Here is a 21024-nt window from a genome sequence, read left to right as displayed (position 1 = left end):
TGGCCAAAGAACATGTATACACTGCAGTATGTCATGTTAAAGAAACAACTTAGATGACAAAAAGGATAAGATAGAATAATTACAAAACAGCTGGAGAGAAAACTAGAGAATGATAAATGATTTGGTCCTCAGCTGTCATGCCCAATTACTCTGTGCCAACGGCATCTTCGAACAAAGAAGGTAACAGTTTAATTGCTTAAAGCCGATGGGCACAACTACTATTATTGTGTATCTGAGACTTTGATATTTTCTGCAGCCATCATACCATAATAAATAAATGCCTTCTGGCAAACAACTGGGGCGAGAATCTGCGTTTTAATCCAATGACCACAGTGATTATAAAATACAACTTAATCATGTTGTTCACCCTCATAAGAGCATTAGCAGAACATCAGGAATGTTGACATCAAATTGAAATCACTATTAGTCATGCCTTTGTGCTGTCCAAAATCATGTCAAAGTGTATTAAATGTATTGGGCCTTTGGAGATAAATGCGAATTTCTCCTTTATCCTGTAAGCCTCTGAGTGGGCCCTGTATGTTTGATTGACAGCTGAGCAGGAAGGTTGACCTATGTCAAAATTTCATCGAACGGCCACTTAATTAGTAAAATTCCCACGTAGTGTGTCACAGCGTAGTAAAGCACAGTGTTCTCGCCCCGACGACTGACAACTTGTTCGGCTCATTATATCTGTAACCAATGTAACCCAAATTTGCTAATAACTGTAGCTTACAAGGACAGACAGTGTTAGTGTATTATCTTGCTCAGCAAGCCAATGTCTACATTGACCAACCTGCATTTGATTGGGGGAGGGAGTTTAGCTGCCCTTCATCTCTTTCTCATTATAAATATGTATGGGGGGCCTATGCTTTAGTCAATCCATCTGCCAACCTCAGTAACACAAGACCCTGTGGGCTGTATATACTCGTCTATCCGCTCTGCCTGTTGGGTTAGTAGGGTTATTGTGGCACATTAGTACATTACTTTATTCAGTGTGGAAGTAGCTCAGCGTAGGTTTCCAACACACACACACGCACGCACGCACACACACACACACACACACACACACACACAAACAAACTCCTCCAGCATTATGCATATTCATAAACACGGCAAAACAACTTTAGCTTTCTTTCAATTTAGTTTTCATTTCCTGAGTAAACAAACCAATTACAGACATATTCTCCAAGAAGATATTTTATTAAAATATTTTAAAAGAAGTTCCAAAAAGTACATATTTTTCTTCTGATTAATAACGTAACTTAGATACATGCTCGCTAGATACAAGTCTTAATTTTCTCATTTTTACAGTATGAAATGCTCCTTTCATATAGAGAAAAAAAGATGCTATATGGTTTTGGTGACCTTGTTAACTAAGTCATTCTTTAACATCAGTTTGTTCTCAGCACCTTATGCAGGATCAGAACACAGCAGAATAGTTTGCCCAATAAATCCGAAGATGGAATTCATGTTTTTGATTAATTCTCATTAAGGTGTAATTCTCTCCCTTTGCCCTTGTCTCTGTTTTTCATACCGCAGGCTCTTAGTTTAAAAATAGCGCTGTTTCTTGGTTTTACAAGGGCATGCTTTATGGGTGACTGTTGGGGGATATTTTAGTCAGTCAGTCATGCATGCCTGTCAGCCGACTGTAATAATTTAAAAAACCTTTTGTGAGTGAGCTCACATCGGGGTTACATGCGAATCCAGGCCAGAAAAATGAGCTCAGCAGTGTGGAAAGCTAATTGAAGTTCGTCTGCGGAGCTCTGTGATTAAACGGCTGATTAGTGGGTGATTAGAAATGGATTGCCGTATGTTTTTCCAGCTATAATGACTGGATTACATCCAGCATTGGCTGGATTGTCGCGCTGCTGCAGCAGCTGTTACGCAATGCTTCTTTAACAGCATTGGGACAATGATTTGAATGTTTGCCCCAGTTAGGGAGGTTTTTCATTTGTATCCAAGTTTGATAAACGTAGTCAACCGTTTGAAGATCATCAAACTGACTGGCATGCATTTCTTTCCACATCCATGCTCCCCTTCTGCTGCTGGAAAGGAGAAACCTTTGCATTTGTTCTTGTTCCTTCTCTGGAACAAATATTGCATCTCCTTTCCTCTGCCTTTGTTGTAAGAAGCCCAATTCTTTATAATCGTTGTCCTCCTGTATTATTAGCTTTTAGTAAATTGGCATTTGCACACAACGTCGTCTTTAAGTAAAGCTCAAATTTGATGTAGAACTGAGTATATATACTCGGAAACACAAGAAAAGGTCTTTCCCTGCTCTAATTAAGCCATCTCCCTATTGTGAGCCTTTGCATCAATACTGCAAACATTCACTTTTCACGACTCATTGGTCCCGCTGGGTTTCAGTGGAAGCAGGAGAGGAATTCGGGATGAGCTTTCTTCCTCTCATTGTGCACCGTTGCCATTGCACCATACAGAAGTGGTCACAGGTTTCAGGCAGTTCCACTGCAGTGTTTTTGTTCTTCTTTTTTAAATGTCTTGTAATAGTACCTTCTACAGTCGGAAATTCATTCATTGGAGACCTACAGCAGGGGTGTCGGACTGGGGGGAAAAAGGGGACTGAGTACCCAGGGCCCTCATGTGAGGAGTAGGGGGTGGGCGATATATATCGTATACAATAATATTGTCATTGTTGTGTTAACGATGTGCAAATTGACATTATCGAGTATTTAAATTACTTAGAAAAAAACACTTCAAATCACGCATTGGAACGCTACACATTCACTTATGTCAACAAAGATGGCGGCGCGCTATTGTGCAGCGGCTACTAGCTCTCCTCTCGGTGTACATTTATACAAGTACAGCCACACTGAACTAATCAATACAGGAATACGATACAACACAGCCGTACCTACAGCAGGATCGTTGCCCAGCACTGCTCACCTGACCTGGAAACCCTGTCGGTAATATACAAGCCATTTTATTTACCACGAAAACAGCACACTACCGTCCACATAGCCCCCAATGCTACAAGTTTGGCTCACTGCTAACCATAGTGAACAAACTGCAGCGCGGGGGGGGGATAAATATTGTAGCAGGGGACTTAAACAAGGCGTCCTTAAAGTCTGTATTCCTCAGCTTTTTTCCAGCATGTAGATTGTGCTACTAGAGGGAAGAACACACTAGACCATGTATACTCTAAGATCAAGAAAGCACACAGAACTGCTCCTCTCCCTCACCTGGGCCAGTCAGGTCACATCCAACTACTCCTGATCCCAGCATAAATCCCGGTCAGAAGGACTATACAGCCAAGTAGAAGGACTATCAGAACCTGGCCTGACACGGCCCTATCCCAGCTCCAGGACTGCTTCCAATAAGGACATGGCTGTGTGCAATATGTTACAGAACAAAGCCCTTTGTTTATTATTATGATTTCATCTTGCTTGTATGCTGCACAATTTACATTACAGCAGAGGTGTACAACTGAATGTGTACTCAGAGTTCAATGTTCCTACACTAGTTCAATTAGTATTAGTATAGTATTAGTATTTTGTATGTCTTTGAATTTTTTTATCTTGAATACTTACATTTTAAAGAAAATAAATAAGAACAGTTGTCATTCAATATTGTGGCCATTATCATCAGTTATTAAGTAACTCTGACTTTTAAAAACACATTTTTAAAGGATATCGTCTAATTATCGTTATCGTTAAAAATATCAAGATATTATTTTTTGTCCTTATCCCCCACCCCTAGTGAGGAGGGCCCAAAAAGATGCTAGAATGAATAGCTGTGGATGTGGGGAAGGGCCCATAGAAAATGCCTTTCTACAGGGCCCAGAATGTTGTGCTTCGCCCCGGTCTTACCGTACACATTTTTCAGAAAAGTGCTCTTGATACAAGAAAAGAGTTGCAAAACATAAACACAAAAGCATAAACACATGGTTAAAGTTACAAACAAAATATTGTCTAACTAACAAATATCGTAGGCCTTAGGAAGGTAAGGGCCAGATTTTCATAAGGCTGTTGTGCAGATGTTTATGAAATTATGTTTACATTCAGAGTTTCACTCCAGAACCTTGTCCTTTGAACTTTTTTTTACATATTTGAAATCCAGCATTGTTAGCAGTCTTGTTCTTACTAGATGTCAACAATCTACAGGGAACCTTTAATGTGCAGTAAATCAGCCCTGTCTTCTAAAAATGATTCTCAAAAACTAAACTGCATTCTAGAAACTGCATTTCCTGCAGAAAATGCTAAAGCTAAATTGCTATAGCTAAACTAGATTGATGGCATAATTGCATAAGAAGAAGGTGGAGTAATGAGTTAGAATAGTTGGAAAAGTGGGAATGTTTTTAATTAGTATGAATTTTATTGACAGACATTGTCAACATTGACAATGTCATTGACAAACATTGACAAACATTGACAAACATTGACATGTTGAATAATACCAATAATGTATTAAACAAAAGGAATATTTTAAGTGCAAAAAAAAGTCATTTCTTTTTACCTTTATTTATTCAGGGAAGGTTCACTGAGAGGTAGCCTCTCTTTTGCAGGATCACATTCAAACATTTATACCTGGAAGCTGCCCAGTACAACCATAGTCTGATCTGCTGGCCACTGAGCAGCTCCATTGGAGCAGTTGGGGTTAAGGGCCTTGCTCAAGGGCACCTCAGTGGTGGTAATGAGGGAGGGACAAGCGCTGTTCTTTCACTTTCCCCCCCCCACATTTTATCCTGTCGGTCTGGGGATTGAACCGACGACCTCCCGGTCACAAGCTCGCGTCTCTAACCTTTAGGCCACCACTGCCCGTGGTATATGTATGTTAAAAAAAAAGTGATAACATCATATTATAGTTTATCGAAAAAAAGTGATAAAAAAATAGTCATGGTATAGTATGTCAAAAACAGCCTGGTCTCACAGAATTATATGTGGTGATGGCATATAACCCCTAACCCTAACCCTAACCCTACCCTAACCCCTAACCCTAACCCTAAACTCAACCGTCCTGTTCTTCTTTTCCTAAACCCAACCGTCCTGGTCTTCTTTTCCTAAACCCAACCGTCCCGTTCTTCTTTTCCTAAACCCAACCGTCCCGTTGTTGTCCCGCATGTCATGGAAATGTAAGTCCACCCACGACCTTTTCCTTAACTTAAGGGGCCGTGTTCATTTCACAGAATTCTTCCGTGGGCCCATCACAGAATTTTTTGTGAGTCTGTGAAACTGCCACCGATTTCGAGTTGAGTTAAGGGGCTGTGTTCATTTCACGGAATTCTGTGAGATCAGGTTGTAACATAGACATGTTAAAGCCTGAAAGAAGCACTAAACTTAAAAGATACAAAAAAGCTGAATTGTGTTCTAGTAGCTGAAGGTTTTATGAATAGTTTAAAGTTTGAATGACATCTGTAGGTGAAGGTATGTAGGAGGAGTAGCATTTAGAATTGGAAGAAGACTGAAAAGGATTTAAAGATTGCTCCATTGACTTTCAATGGAAAAAGAAAAAAAGCTTAATATTTTTTAAAAGTGGCAGCATAAATAGAAAGCAAATAGAAGATACAGAAACTGAAAATATCCCATCATGACTTACCAAAAAAACTCTGATAATTCATGATAAAAGTGTAGACTTCAAAATTAACAAAAACAATAAAAACGTAAATATATCATGTCCGTTTTGGTTCCCATCGCAGGTTCAAGAGCTTCTTAAGATGCTCTTAGCCTTCTACAGTGGTTAGGAGGCAGCTGTTCATCTTCAGTTACGATGCTTTTGGGAAAAAACCTCTTATGGTTAAGAAGGTTTGTAAGATGGATTTTGCCATCATGTTAACCTTAAAGTGCTTTCGTGGGGCTCTGGACTGTTTTACTTTTTAGCTCTGGAAGCGAGTCACTGACATTACTGTAAATGCAGACATGCATCATGGTCCTTGACGGCTTTCATGCTTGTTGTTTGACAGTTTGAACTTCTGTCTGTGTTTTGGACAGCAGCACCAGAAGGTCTGCATTCGTAAATACTTGTTTTACTGTAAACGGCCGTGCCGTAGCATCTGTGTTGGTGTATGTGTCCAGGTTTCAGTACAGACAGAACAAACATTCACACACACATAAGTACACACACACACAGAGTCACAGGAGCAAAATTATACCCTGGTATAAAAACACATAAAACACACACTACACATAACAGTACAAGTGCAATTATTACACAAGTACACACATGTAAAAAACAAACGGCAGCACACACTGAGCTCCATCTGTTCACATTCTGATATTGACTAATTTGAAACACATACAGAAGGAGAGAGAAGAAAAGTGACAGAGAGAAGAGCATATGCGTGTGTGTTTGTGTGTGTGTGTGTGTGTGTGTGTGTGTGTGTGTGTGTGTGTGTGTGTGTGTGTGTGTGTGTGTGTGTGTGTGTGTGTGTGTGTGTGTGTGTGGGGTGGATGAATTTTGTTATTTTGAACTTAGCAAATGTCTAAATTGTTTTAAACTGCATCTGGATCTTCACCAAAAACTTGTTGTTCTTGTTCTTGGCCACATCCTAACTTTCCAACAACAACATAACTTCCTTGTTATTTATTGCATGCTACATGACATCATTTATTATATATTTTGCAATATTACCTGAATAAGTAGCCCCCATCCATCTACCGTCATACCTGTCCACCTTACACGCCCGTCTCTGTGAGCGCCAGTCAGTGGAATAATGGTACAGTCCTGCCTCATTTCTCAAGTCCCTGGAGCAGCTTCTCTCTGTGTTGCTTTTATTTATTCATTATCCAGGTTTTATTTATTCACACTTTGCTCTTCAGTCAACAGATCAAACTACGTAAAGCAGCATGCCTCTGCCTGAACCAGCTCCCTCTGTCCTTCATCTTTTACATATGGGATATTTTCATAAATAAATATAGTCCAGCCCTTCCTCACTCAAAAAACGAATAAAATGTGTGTGAGAGTGTGTGTGTGTGCGTGCGTGCGTTTCTGTGTGTATGTGTGGTGTCTGTGTATTTTGGGGCCTAGAAACTGCCACATCTTTTGAAAAAAAAAAGCATCTTTCAAACTTTGCAAAATATTTTATCACTTTTTCTCTCATGCTGGAAATAGAAAGAGTTGCGTGCACACACACATACACACACACACACACTTGTGCACAAACTCAGATGTTCAATCTCCCCCAGAGGAAAAGCGATGCGGGAGGTAAGCAGAATAACAAAGTAGAATGAAAAAGCAGAACATTTGCACATTGTCTGATGTGCTCAGTAGTGACAGTTCGGCCTGTTTTTTTCTGTTTTTTTCTTTGTTTTCAGAGGGAGGAATCTCTCCCTTTCTGTTCTGAGGTGATCTCTCCAAGCTGCATGACAGAAAATTTCTCAACAGTAAATGATAGTGATGAAGAAGGGATTTCATGGCTCAAAATACTGAAATGAGATTAAGGCGATAACACGTGGTTTAATATTACAGGACGGGGAGATGAACAGTGACATTAAGTCATGTTACGAAATTTTGAGTTGAAACAAAGTCAGCATAGATTCGTATCTTTGTGTAATATGACAGTCTTTAATCTTCAACAGATTTATCTCTGTAGGTCTTTTATTGTTTCCTTTTTCCAGCTTTGGCTGCATTTATTCAATGCTTTATGACCCATTTTCTCTCAGGGATCTCTTTCTTACCAGATGTTCTCCTCAGCTATAATGAACAAAAGGTGTGATGACAGTATCACTGTTGATCAAGACGATCTGCAGTGTTTTGTGTCTTATCCGTACTATATGTGAATAGTCCATGAATTGGTCACAAGCTGACATCGTTGGTTTCCTCATAACAAGGGATGTAAAAAAAATTTCATTTGGTCTTTAAAAAGACTGAACTGTTCATTTGATTCTTGTGTACTTCTGTTTAAGTATGGTAGATTTTATTTTCATTATGGCATCATAGCAATGTTTTAATGTGTACACCTATTAAAACGTCCAATGTGTCTGTTTTTCAGACAGGTTATTAACAAGTTGAAGAGATAAATTACTAATAGCACTAGATTCAAAAAGAACTCGTCGTACTCTTTTCACCTATTTCTGTGAGATCAGGCTGAATATTTCCTCAGAGCTGTGATTGGACTCGTGTTGATCATAATGGAGCTGGTTTCTCTGAGTGACTGAAGGTACTTCCACTTGACAGAATAGTATACCGGTCTTCATTTTCAATAATATTTCTATGCAAAGGTAGCTGTGGTATTATGACCTGCGATCAATTACAGTAAATGTAGAAACATGCTATTCAATGTTGCAAAGTGATCTACCAGGAATGTGTCCTTGCAGGTATTTGCAGCAAAAGTTGAGCTCGTTTCCAGTTTTTTTTTGCCGGAACGCCCTGTGTTGCCAGCCCACACAAGGTTGAGGTCGGTCTGAACAGCACAGCATGATGCTTGCAGATGTTTGCCACTCTGATGGTAATTTCGAAGAGAGGTTTAACACCGCTAAATATCAACCGCTCGTAAATATAATATGACTCAGAGGTTGTCAGAAGGGCAATAGCAAACAAAACATCAATGCTAGACTTTGAGTGAGTTTCCCAAATGACATTTTCCTTTTACAGACTTTTCAATATTACACTTTAAAAGCAAGCAGAGGATAGAAGGTGACAGCATGATATTAGTCCATTTTAAAAACTTCATTTCAAATTGAGTTAAAGGTTTTTGCAGGAAATTACTTCTCCACTTAAGCTCAAGCTTTGAGACTGAGAGGAGGTTTTCTGTGTGTGTGTGTGTGTGTGTGTGTGTGGGTGGGTGGGTGAATTTTGTTATTTTGAACTTGCATAAATTGTTTTAAACTGCATCTGGATCTGCACCAAAAACTTGTTGTTCTTGTTCTTGGCCACATCCTAACTTTCCAACAACAACATAACTTCCTTGTTATTTATTGCATGCTACATGACATCATTTATTATATATTTTGCAATATTACCTGAATAAGTAGCCCCCATCCATCTACCGTCATACCTGTCCACCTTACCGCCAGTCAGTGGAATAATGGAACAGTCCTGCCTCATTTCTCAAGTCCCTGGAGCAGGTTAGGGGAGTGGATGGGTCAAACAAACACAGGACTTTCACTCAGGAGACTGGGATAAGTGTCCTGTGGAAAACTAAAAGCTAACTGTGATTTTATTTTTATTTTATGTGACTCATTTTAAGCCAATCCCTGATGTTTTACTAACTCTAAGTACTTTTTTTGCCTAAACTTAACTTGTTCTATTTCACAACATTTACCACGTGTTTAAAACTGTGGCCGTTATGTTAAATCAAATGGTCACAAGACTATGGTTACATGATTAAACTGTGGCAGTAAATACAGCGGTCAAATGCAGTCTTGCCAACTTGTAAACTTTCTTGCTAGATTTAGTGACTTTTCAGACCCTCTTTCCACCTTTTTTTCTAAAAAGCAGCTAGCGAAAACAAATTTAGCGACTTCAGACCGTCAGGGGAAAAGCATTATTAGGGCCCGAGCACCGAAAACGGCGGAGGCCCTATTGAAACTGACGGAATTATAGATTGTATTTTTAATTCATTTCCAAGCATGCTGCCAACAGCACCATCTCGTCTTGCACAGTCAGAAGCAGGAAGTCAGCCAATAGAGCCACTAAGCTAACTAATGCAAATAAGCGTATGACATCATCAGGCGACTTTTAGCGACTTTTTGAGCTAGTGCTAGCTACTTACATTGGAAAAGAGTTGGCATCACTGGTCGTATGTGTCATTTGGGGAGCCTAATGCCACCGTGCGACAGTAAATAGAACGGTTGTGTTGTTTTGGGAGTCTTTGAAAATTGACCTGGTTTAGGTAGGAGGATGTGTTGCATATAGTCAGTTAGGCTGTCTGTATCTCACTTTGCATCTGCATGTCTGCATCTCTTTATTTCTTAAAAAATCTTATTTCTTTCCCTCGCCTTTACATTATGAGCTGATTATGAGTTGATTTTCTCTCTACACACATATCATTTCTGTGAAAATACTTTATTTACATGTTTACACATTAAGATACCAACCTGAAAATCATAAGATTCATTTTTCATGTGCTCACGGGTGATATACGAACACAGGCTGTCAAATCATTTCCAAACATCATTTCACAGGCTCAAACTCTTTAACATTGCATGCTAATATCGCATACTTCATCTCCCACACACTTGTTAAGATGTAAAAAAAAAACATAATCGAAAAACACTTGACGTGTGAGTGGGCACACAGTCACGCACAGTCGTGACCACGCATGCAGTCTGACAACTCTGCTGGCAAAGTGACAAACTGAACAAAACTGCACTCACAACGGCAGAACACATATGCAGGCAGTTAAGTACTCAAACAGACAGCTACAGTAGATATACTTATTCTGTTTCTTATAAACCCTTGTGGATGTCTAGTCCAGTCAAAAAAGTAACGTTCATGAGTGTGCATTGGGCTATACAAACGGTTGCATAATACTTGAAGGAGGATGCAGTGTCACAATCCTCAGGATTCTGCTTGTGGCAGGCTATGGAGAGTGCATGTGTTCAAAGGATCACAAAGAAATTGAGTTTCCTGATAAACACTGACACACTATATGAGCTGATTTCCCTCGCATGGATTGTCATCTTGGAACTGGGTTTTGAATGTTGTCTTACAGAAATGGAACGTCATCACCCCAAATTCATCTATGTTGAGGCCGCCCTTTGGTGAAAGAGTAGATACTGTACGCCTTCGCTCCAACTCTGTTTTTTTTTCTTGCAGTGAGCTTCATGAGTTCTCCATTTCTTTTCTGATCCGCCTCCCTACTTTTGACTTGAGAGAATGCTTTAACCTTTAAACAGGAATGCCTACTGAAGAAGACCAGCATATGATTATCAGAAGGATCATCTAAAGTGGTTTTAAATGGGAGCCAGAGCAAGAAACTCTGTTACTGTTTAGAATAGCAAACCCTGTGTGGAGCTGCCCCGTTTCTTTGTCTAAATAAGACGAGCCATTTTATGTAAATCTTCTCTTCTCCGTCCCGAGGTTTAAACTGAGATGGCAAATCCCATTTGGAATAGACTACTCTGGCAATGCTGCTCCTGCTCACATGAACAAATTGGACCATTTTGAACTGTGCACATCTGGAATGTCACTGCACCTGCAGCAGCCGGCAGTAACCCTGTTACCACTCTGCAGTTGTTGCTGTTTATTGATTCACACAAAGAAACAAAGAAAATATACTGTTTTTTGGAGTCTCCATCACTGAGCTGATTGAAACCGGTTTCATTCGAAATTTGTATTACACTGTAAAAGATGCAAACTGCTCGGTGTCTCAGTATCAACACTACTGACACTTCTAATCCTCAAGTTGCACTCCCTTTTTTCAAATTAAAGCTACACTATATGTGGTAATACAATTAATGATGGCACTTAATGTTAGGATGGAGAGCAGCTCTGGATGCCAACATGACAGTGTGTACTTACTTTCAGTAAGAAGAAAAGGGCAACACTTTATGGTAAGGGTATATGAATTATCAGGACTTCATGTATGAAAAGGCATGAATTCATTCATGTAGGACTTCATGAACTATCAGTAATGTACAGGATTAATAGTATATCATGCATGCACTTAATGCAGGAACAGTTCATTAGTGCATCAACTAAGGGAGAACAATGCTCACCCAAGTAGAAGATATATACAGTATATATATATATATATATATATATATATATATATATATATATATATATAATTTCTTGACAAAACAAATGTTTGAGGGGTCACAAAGATGATTGCTGCATAATGCCACCATTAAGCATATATTATTTATCAATGTTATAGATGGACCAGGTCAGCCCTTTATTCGAAGGGCCATAAACATGAAGAAGTAAGGTTTAGTTAATCATGATTACAACACTACAGTTCATCAGAATAAATGTACACTGCTGTGACTACTCAGTTTTTTTGGCATGTCACTTTAACTACAGATTTACCTATTAAGACCTCATCAATAAACCAGAATCAGAATTGAAAGACATGACATGAGTTACTATTAATCCTCCACATTACTGGAAGTTCATACTACCTGAATGAATTCATGCTTTTTCATGCATGACGTCATGCATGAATTCATGATAATTAACTAGAAACTATTACCAAGAAAAAATAATACAATGGGAATTCAAATTCACACACTCCTCCTGACCGTCTCTTTTTTTGTTTCTGTGTCTTACCCCTGTCTTTATTCCCTATTAATTGGAAGAAAATGTATACATACATGATGGGCAATACATACATAATACATACAAGCATGTTCCTCCCGCCTAAAAACTACTTGCACACACACTTACCCTGTGGCCTCACAGAAATATAGTGTTGGGTTATACCATAGTGGGTGAATAGTTAAAAATAAATTGGCACAGTACTTTATGTCTAGGTCACAGGACAAAGGCCAAGTTAAGATAGAGCTCAAACCCCAGCATATAATATTTCTTCAAACATTAGTTTAACCAGTACTGACTCTGAATAAACTGTGTACTCTGTAAGGAATTGGAATAGTTACTAATAGAAATTACATAGTGGACTACATTCCGCACACACACATACAGTCTCTCTCTCACTACATCTCTTTGTGTACACTGCCTCAACTCTGCTGTGACTTCTTTCACTCGGTGACTCATAAACATCTCCGGAGACCCTTAGTGCTCATTAGACCAGCATTTCTTTCCTCCACGACTGATTTGTAAAACTTCAAAGAAGGAAACAGAGAAAGGAAGTACACACCCAGACAGAGTGCCACCCGAAGCAACCCCAGTGCTCTGCAGCTCTGGTCCCATGCCAACCAGCCATGAGCTGTTTACATCTAAAGTTCCACAAAGAAAGACTTTCTGTTGGGATGCATCATCAAAAGCTGTTAGAATAGTAAACAAACATGTTAAATCTAAGCTGGGAAGTTCAGAGAGGAGCAGATATTCTACACTAGAGACAGTGTTTGGATATTAAGTATAATGCATTGCATTATGTGTTGCTCTAATTGATATTCTTATATTAACACTGGGTCAGTTGAGTATGTGTAATGTTAATGTGTAATGACATCCGTCTTCCTGTGTGCGGATTGCGGAAAACCAGACGGGCCGGGCCAGGTTTTGACAGATATTTAGAAATGATGTTCGGGTTCAGGTCGGGCTTGGTCACATCAGCACGATAAGGCATTGAACATCTTAAATTAAACAGCTTATTAAGGTGCACTTGTTGCCCCGTGTGCGCTGATGCGCTCATCTGTTGACATAAAAGTGGGCTTCCCACACAAACAAACGTACATGTGTCATTAGTATGAGAAAAAAATTTGATTTGAACTGTGTCGGGCTCGGGTCGGGCTCGGACATAAATATCTTAATGCCTGTCGGGCTCGGGCTCGGTTACTGCTCTGTCGGACGCGGACAGAAAAGTGTGGCCCGTTCCGCACTCTAGCCGCAGCACATTGAGCGCTCAGCGCAACAATGGAAGACGTTAAAAAGAAGTTGGCCTCAGGAGATTTTAAAACCACCGAAAATGAGGGAAAGTCTACTGTATTTCTATTGTTGTCAAGGCCGATAGTGATGAACCTGTTGGTTATGTTCAATGTAGGGGTTGCGAAGTTGTCATGAAATATGACAGCAAGAGGACCAGGAATTCCGCCCTGCAGCGTCATGTGGATAAAGTTTTTAAGTCACCTAGGCTACTGCTGCAGCAGCCGAGCATCACTGCCTTTGTTAGTACCTCAAGAAAAATCCCTCAGCCGGCCAAACAAAAACTGACATAGACATAAGGCCATTTCGTTCCATTGAAGGAGGGGGTTTCATTGAGTTGGACCAGCAGCTTATTAACGTCAGTGCTACATATGGTTCAGTGGCAGCACAGGACGTACTGCCTGACCCCACCACTGTGTCAAAACGGTGCCGTGAGCTGGCAACAGAGAAACGCACAAAGCTGGTTGAGCAGCTAAATGACATTCTGACTGAGGTGAATTTCGATCGGAATGACAACGGATATCTGGACAGAGTATTACCACAAATTAAGCTACATGACCATCACTTGCCATTTTGTGACACAAACATTTAAAATGATAAGCACCGTACTGACAACAGCCGCATTCCCAGCTTAAGTCCTTTGTTGCTGTTTTTTTATTGGATTTCTTTAGTTTGATGCACTGTAGAGTATATAGAGAGTACTGTAGAGTATATATATATATATATATATATATATATATATATATATATATATAAACTTAGCACAAAAGGAAATTTAGGTTTGGTAGATTATTTCTCTGTGGTAAAAATGCTTTTTGGCAATAAATCTTATACCGTTGGAAAGCCTGTTTAGTTCCCTTTCAAATGGTGCCCCATTTGTAAGGAACATGCATTTGTGGGATGAGCAGCAGCGAGTATGTGGGTTGCGCCCATGAAAAATTTGCCAAATCTTCTTTGCCAGTGCCAAACAGCTTATTCTGCCACTGACTCGCTTGGTGTTTGGTGGATTGGATGATTCTGCCTATGGCAGTTGGATTGTAGGGTCAAAGTGTGGAGAAGACACGGAGAATGCTATGCTGGTTGCTGCACCGATAGAGTTAACACCTTTTGGTGGAGGCAGTGTGATGGTGTGGGGCGGCATCTCCCTCACTGGAAAAACAAGGCTTGTCATCATTGGAGGCAATCTCAATGCAGAGAGATATAGAGAGGAGATTCTGCAACCAGTGGCAATCCCATATCTCCACAGTCTGGGACTGAACTCTATCCTCCAAGATGACAACGCTCGCCCCCACAGGGCAGGGTTTATCAGAGACTACCTCCAGAATGTGGGAGTGGAGAGGATGGCAGCCAGCAGTCCTGACATCAACCCCATTGAACACTTGTGGGATCAGCTTGGGTGTGCTGTTCATGCCAGAGTGACCAACACAACCACGTTGGCTGACTTGCGACAAATGCTGGTTGAAGAATGGGATGCCATCCCACAGCAGTGTGTGACCAGGCTGGTGACCAGCATGTGGAGGAGGTGCCAGGCTGTTGTGGCTGTGTATGGTTCTTCCACACGCTACTGAGGCTCCTGTTTGTGAAATTAATAAATTGTTAAATTGCCAATATGTCTTGTTTCTTCAAACTTCAATCATCCAATCCACCAAACACCAAGCAAGTCAATGGCAGAATAAGCTGTTTGGTATTGGCAGAGAAGATTTGGCAAATTTTTCATGGGCGCAACCCACATACTCAGCGCTGCTGCTCATCCCACAAATGCATGTTCCTTACAAATGGGGCACCATTTGAAAGGGAACTAAACAGGCTTTCCAATGGTATAAGATTTATTTCCAAAAAGCATTGTTACCACAGAGAAATAATCTACCAAAAACAAATTTCCTTACTTTTTGTGCTAAGTTTATATGTGTATATATATATATATATATATATATATATATATATATATATATATATAGTGCTGACTCAAAAAATTGGGGAGGACAGGTGCTCTAGCTTAATTTGCTAGATAGCTATAGGTGATCAAATCTGCCAGTGACGGGTTATTATGGTTCCCACGAAACTTCTAGGCAAGGCCCGCACTACGAAGCAGCCCGATGGTTTGGGGTTAGGCATTGACCTTGAGTAGTTAAGGTTAGGATAGCCGACTGGTCAGGGGATAGGACCTGAACAAATCGGGTTCCGTTAGCTTGCATAAGCATGGACACCCAGCCAATAGTAGCGTGTGAATGCTATTGAAGGCCGGGTCTTGCCTAGAAGTTGCGTGGGTTCCAAAATAACGCACCAGTGACCGCTGTCTTTCAGCTAGAAAATTCTGCAGGAACTGGAAATAAATGAGAAGCTGAAATGAAGCAGTATTGTTTCAAAAATGACCAAGAATTCTGAGTTGTAGAGTACATTAACTTAGGGTAGTGGGCAACGTTCAGTTGATCTTCACTGTGTAACTGTTTTTTCTCTTTTTTTGTGTCACCAACATGCAGACTCTACGGCGAGCTGACAAACTGCACGTTCCTGTGGGCGCTAAGGATGAATTGCTTCTGGCCCAACAGGCTGGTGGATGAGTTCTTCATCCGAGTCCACAAGCAGTACTTCCACGACTGCTCATTGTCTGGACGGCTTCTCAAGGACCCACCAAATCGCATCCTGGGTCCATTTATTGCAATACCAGTCCTGGTCACCCTCCTTATGACGGCCCTGGTGGTGTGGAGGAGCAAACGCAGCGAGGGGATTGTGTAGTGAGGGGAAGGGACGGGGCCAGGGAAATAATTTCTTTGGTTTACAGAGCAAAGAGAAGCAGAATCAGCTGAATCTGAATCAGAATCAGCTGAATCTGATGTGGACCAGGATAGTGACTGATAGAAAAATATTGTAAATATAATCAAAATCACAGAAACTGCTTTAAAAAAAACTTTGGATGTGTGTTACAAGTCATACAGGAAGTCATACCACTATTACCTACTACAGAAACAAGGGAATGAAACGCAGTGCTGAACTTTTCCAGGAGACCTGCTTTACATTATCACTAGGTTACAAAAGAAAAAAATTACTTCGACATCTGTTAGGAAACCCAGGTATTTCAGATTTTATGAGTATATACATATACTGTAAATATACACAGTATGTACAATATGACAATATGTATCTGTCAGTGGATTGTCAGAATGTCTTTGTAACACAATCAAGACAACAAACCAGAGTACAGGAAATTGTTTCTCTCAGATGCAAATTTTGCGTGTCCATGTAAAGATATGTGATTTTAACAGTTGTGCATTATAGTTGAACTACTGTATATACTCTGAATGATGCATATGGCTTAGTGGGAGTAGAATATGTATGCTTTTAGTTTTCATTTCCTTTCCTCTGCTCATATCAGACACCCTTGCCTCACCTTTGGCATACCTGCAGCTCATTCTCTCCTCTGAATGGGAAACAAAAACATGTTTCTATAGCATAATGCAAACTGAACAGCTGGAGAAATGTAGCAGCTAATGGTGTCACACACAGATATGTAGTACAGGTGAGATACAGCACGGCACAGAAAAGGACGGTCACTGGGCAGGGGTTGAGGCCTCAATTTGGATGGGCTGTGATGATGTTGTGTTCTGCAGCTTCCATCCTCCATCACCAAGGAAACAAAAATGAAGAAATGCCAGCGGACACAAAGGTGGAAGTGGCTGAGAGTAAAGACTTTAAAGGCCAGCATACACATGCAGTAGTTTGGAGACATCAGACAATTAACCAAAAAATCTCCCATTCTGTCTGATTTTGCTCCCTCAAACACCTTTAACCAATGTTGGTTACCATATAGAAAGATTCTATCATGACAATAACCATATTGATTGCATCCAATTTAGGCACTTATGTGAAAATGTTGCAAGAATGAAAAAGAGAACAAAGAGTAGAAAATCACTGTGGAAAAATCACAAATCTAACTACAAAGAAAACATAAAGCAATGGATTAGCCAACGCACATCTCTGCTAAATATTGCCTAAAGCACAGTTTGTGTATCATAGGTTTATATTGATTTATGATCTCCAAATGCAGTAGAGTGTGCTGTGTGAACTGTTTCCTCATTGATATTTTTGAATGCTCTCTTTCCTTTATAGATTCATTGACCTGTAGCCCGCCTGTCAGAAAAACACACTTAAAAGCACACCCACACTTCCTGAACATGTACTCTGTACTTTGTGCCAAAAGCTCTTGGAAAACAGAGGGCAACGTTTGCTATGAAATGTCTAATTTTCTGTTGGAGTGACTTCTAATGACTGAATTTTAAAATCTATAATCATGAAGATAAGTTGAATAAAACGTCTGATTAATGTGTCTGATATGCTGGGGATTGATCACTTTGATTTCTCATGAGTTGAGAGGGATGAATCAAGAATCCTGCCATAATGTATGCATGGCTTAGTACTGCACAACATTGAGTCATAATGAATGCACTGGGTTCAAGCTCCCGTGTCAATTGCCAAAGTGTGAAAAATATGAGAAAGGAAAAACTATGTTTAGTAAAGTGTAAAGAAAACAAAGGCCTCCTGCTTTTATGTCACACAGATTTGTGACCTGCAGGAATTATTGACATATGTAATTAAATCTTTTCACTCTCCTCTCTCCACATTCTTTGTATTGGTGCACTCAGAGGACCGGTCAGCGTGAATCACAAACCAATGGTAAAATTAGCTCAGAAGTCCATTAGAGCACACAATGTTCTTAATTGCTTATTATGCGATGAAAAGGATTAACTTGTCCTCTAAAAGTCTTTTGGGGCAATTCCAAGTCAAGTCTCAAGACATTTGAGACAACTACTAGAAGGCAAGTGTAAACTCTTTCAAGATAATTCCAAGTCAAGTCCCATGTCATTAACAGACAAGACAGACATTTAAGTGTAATTCAAGTGTCAAGTAAAGTCTCAAGTCATTTGAGACACATCTAAGACACATGTCACCTCATTCATGTGTCAAGTCATTCAGACCAAGTTTTAAATCAAGTCACAAGTTCATTAGGGTAAATGTGAATTCTGATGGCGTTGAACATTTCACTCTAGCTGTCTCAGCCCAGTCCTTTTTTTATATAGCGGACAATGAGTCCTTTCAGTGCCCAGACCTAATAATAAAATATGGGTGAGGCTATTTGCACCCCTGGTACAATTAGCAGTGATATTCGTACCCTGGTGAAATTAGAAATGAATGCTATTCGTACCCCGCCTGTGCACACAGCAATGTGTTCTATTAATACCCCGTCTGGTACAAATATCAATGTATGCTATTTGCACCCCTGTGCATTTACAGTACCTTGGCATATATTTACACACAGTTATCCATACTACTCATGTATTACACCTTTTTGGAATATTATCGCCCTGACATTCTTACCCTAACCATAACCAATCCCACTCCTCTTGCCTAAACCTAACCAACCCAACCAGAGCAGGCATATTCATGAGTCATCCCCTACCACCCTGCAAAAAAAAATCCGCGTTCGCGGGCCCTGACTTGCGCAATTGCATGCAAATTATCTAATCCAAAATGAAAAAAATAAAATCACCTCACCAGGGAATTGAACTACCAACTCCCAGACCAAAGCTCAGTGTTCTAACCACTCAACTAGCAGTTCTTACAGGATGTCATACAACGGTTTACCACTTGGTGTCTTCAAGTCTCGGTTGCTAGGTAACCATACTGTATACAACAAATAGGTACTAACCATGGTACTAACTAACAAACTAACGGTTGTATGCTTTCATTGAAGACAGAAAGCGCAACTGTAGTATCCATTCTCCGCTAGAAATTCAATTGTTATAAACTTTAGAGACAAAACTTTCCTTCCTTTCATGGAAGATGAACGTCCGCCATGATTTCGGTGCACGCGAGCAACGTTTTTTTGTTGTTACATCACAGGCTGTGAATAGCAGCTGTGTGGCCGAGGCTATTTGTACCGGGGGTGCAAATAGACACTCCGATAAAAATTCAAGGTGTGTGGTTATGCAAGGCCTGTTGTACGCTGCCCTAATAATTTTCTATTGTTTTGGGAATCTACCAGTTAAGTCTTGAAGGTTTGTGCTTTCATGTTAAGGCTCTGACACACCAACCCGATGGCTAACCTTCGGCAGAAAAGGAAGTCAGACTGACTGCCTCCCCAAGTTGGTCAAAAAAGTGCCTCGGAACACACTGAAGCGACACCGACTTGAGAGTAAGTTCTACGCGTGCGTGAGACGTAATACATCTCCATAACAGCAGACGCCGCTAATCTGTGTTGTTATCCAAAAAATGAAAACCGGCAGCTGATTGGACGAACGCGTCACGTGGGTCTGGCTGCTCCCGGATTTTACAACCGAGCATAATGGCGGCTCGTTCGGAAAACAATCTAAGATAGTTCACTGAAACTGTTTCTGAAAACATTTTAAAGTGCCCATATTATGAAAAAACACTTTTTCTGGGATTTGGGGTGTTCTTTTGTGTCTCTGGTGCTTCCACACACATACAAACTTTGAAAAAAATCCATCCATGCTGTTTTGAGTGAGATACAGGTTTCTGAATGTGTCCTGCTTTCAGTCTCCTAGTGAGGTGATCAAAATCGGCCTCGGACTGTGACGTCACAGTCCGAAATGAGCTGGCTAACCACAACCGTTAGCTCGTAGCGTTAGCGTTAGCCGGCTAATGCTAGCTTTAGCCAGCTAACGCTAACGCTAGCATGCTACGTTGTTCTCAATAGCAAAGCACTGCTACAACACACACAAGTTCACCATAATCTACAAAAGAACTACTTACATGTGTGCCCTCATTTAGAAGTCTCCCAGCTAATCCTGCCTTGTAACTGACCAAAGTTGGAGAAACAGGCTTTCTTTTACTGTCTCTAGAGTTAGCTAGCTGACATGCTCTAAATCTGAGCTACTGAGCATGTGCGAGTGCAATCAAAGATAGTACAGAAGAAGAAGATGAAAAGAGGTCTCACTCTGTAGCTAAAACAGAAACCAGGTGAAAAGAGGATCTACAGCAGTGAGAGAGAGCTGTGCAGTACAACTAAAATATGGTGTTTTTTGAAAATTAAACCATGTAAACCTATTCTGGTAAAACCTTAAAATACAGTTATGAACCTGAAAATGAGCATAATATGGGCGCTTTAAGCGAGAAATAGGCCATGCAGTTGCTAAATATGTCTTCATTTCAGATCGACAAAGGTCAGTTTAAAAGATTTTCATCAGATTTTGAGAGACTCTAGTCTGGTTCATCCCGCTCGTCATTACCGGGTTAGCGCTCCACCAATTAGATTGGCCATTGAGTCCGACTGCCCGCCTTCCGATTCAACATGTCAAATTGGCCCAAATGAAGGCCGACGGCTCCTCCAACTGACAACGGCACGGAACACACCGAACAGACTTGAGTCACTGACCTCGCCAGACTGTCCGTCGGGCGATAATCTGGTTGGTGTGTCAGGGCCTTTAGTTTAATTCTGCAGCTCTGTCGTAGCATTGGTCTAGCAAGGGTTAGTAGGACTCTCATTAACCGGCCGATTTGTAGGCTACATTTAACTTTAAGGAAAGTACCATGTAACCCTACACAGCCTGCCGCATGGAAATTTAA

The 21024-nt window shown here is 40.4% G+C and overlaps 1 protein-coding gene across 2 annotated transcripts in view; it reads left to right on the top strand.

The window, feature by feature from the left end:
* ramp1 (receptor activity modifying protein 1) overlaps positions 1-17772 on the top strand; it is a 70354-nt gene extending 52582 nt beyond the window's left edge. For both annotated transcript variants that reach the window (XM_039819167.1, XM_039819166.1), the window contains exon 3: positions 15924-17772. In XM_039819167.1, the coding sequence (XP_039675101.1) occupies positions 15924-16179 (256 nt within the window). In that variant the 3' untranslated portion in view covers positions 16180-17772. The remainder of the gene's footprint in view (positions 1-15923) is intronic.
* The last annotated feature ends 3252 nt before the right edge of the window (positions 17773-21024 follow it).

The sequence above is a fragment of the Perca fluviatilis genome, chromosome 12, assembly GCF_010015445.1.
Source record: "Perca fluviatilis chromosome 12, GENO_Pfluv_1.0, whole genome shotgun sequence".
NCBI classification, from domain to species: Eukaryota; Metazoa; Chordata; class Actinopteri; order Perciformes; family Percidae; genus Perca; species Perca fluviatilis.
This window is presented reverse-complemented; position numbering and strand designations above follow the sequence as displayed.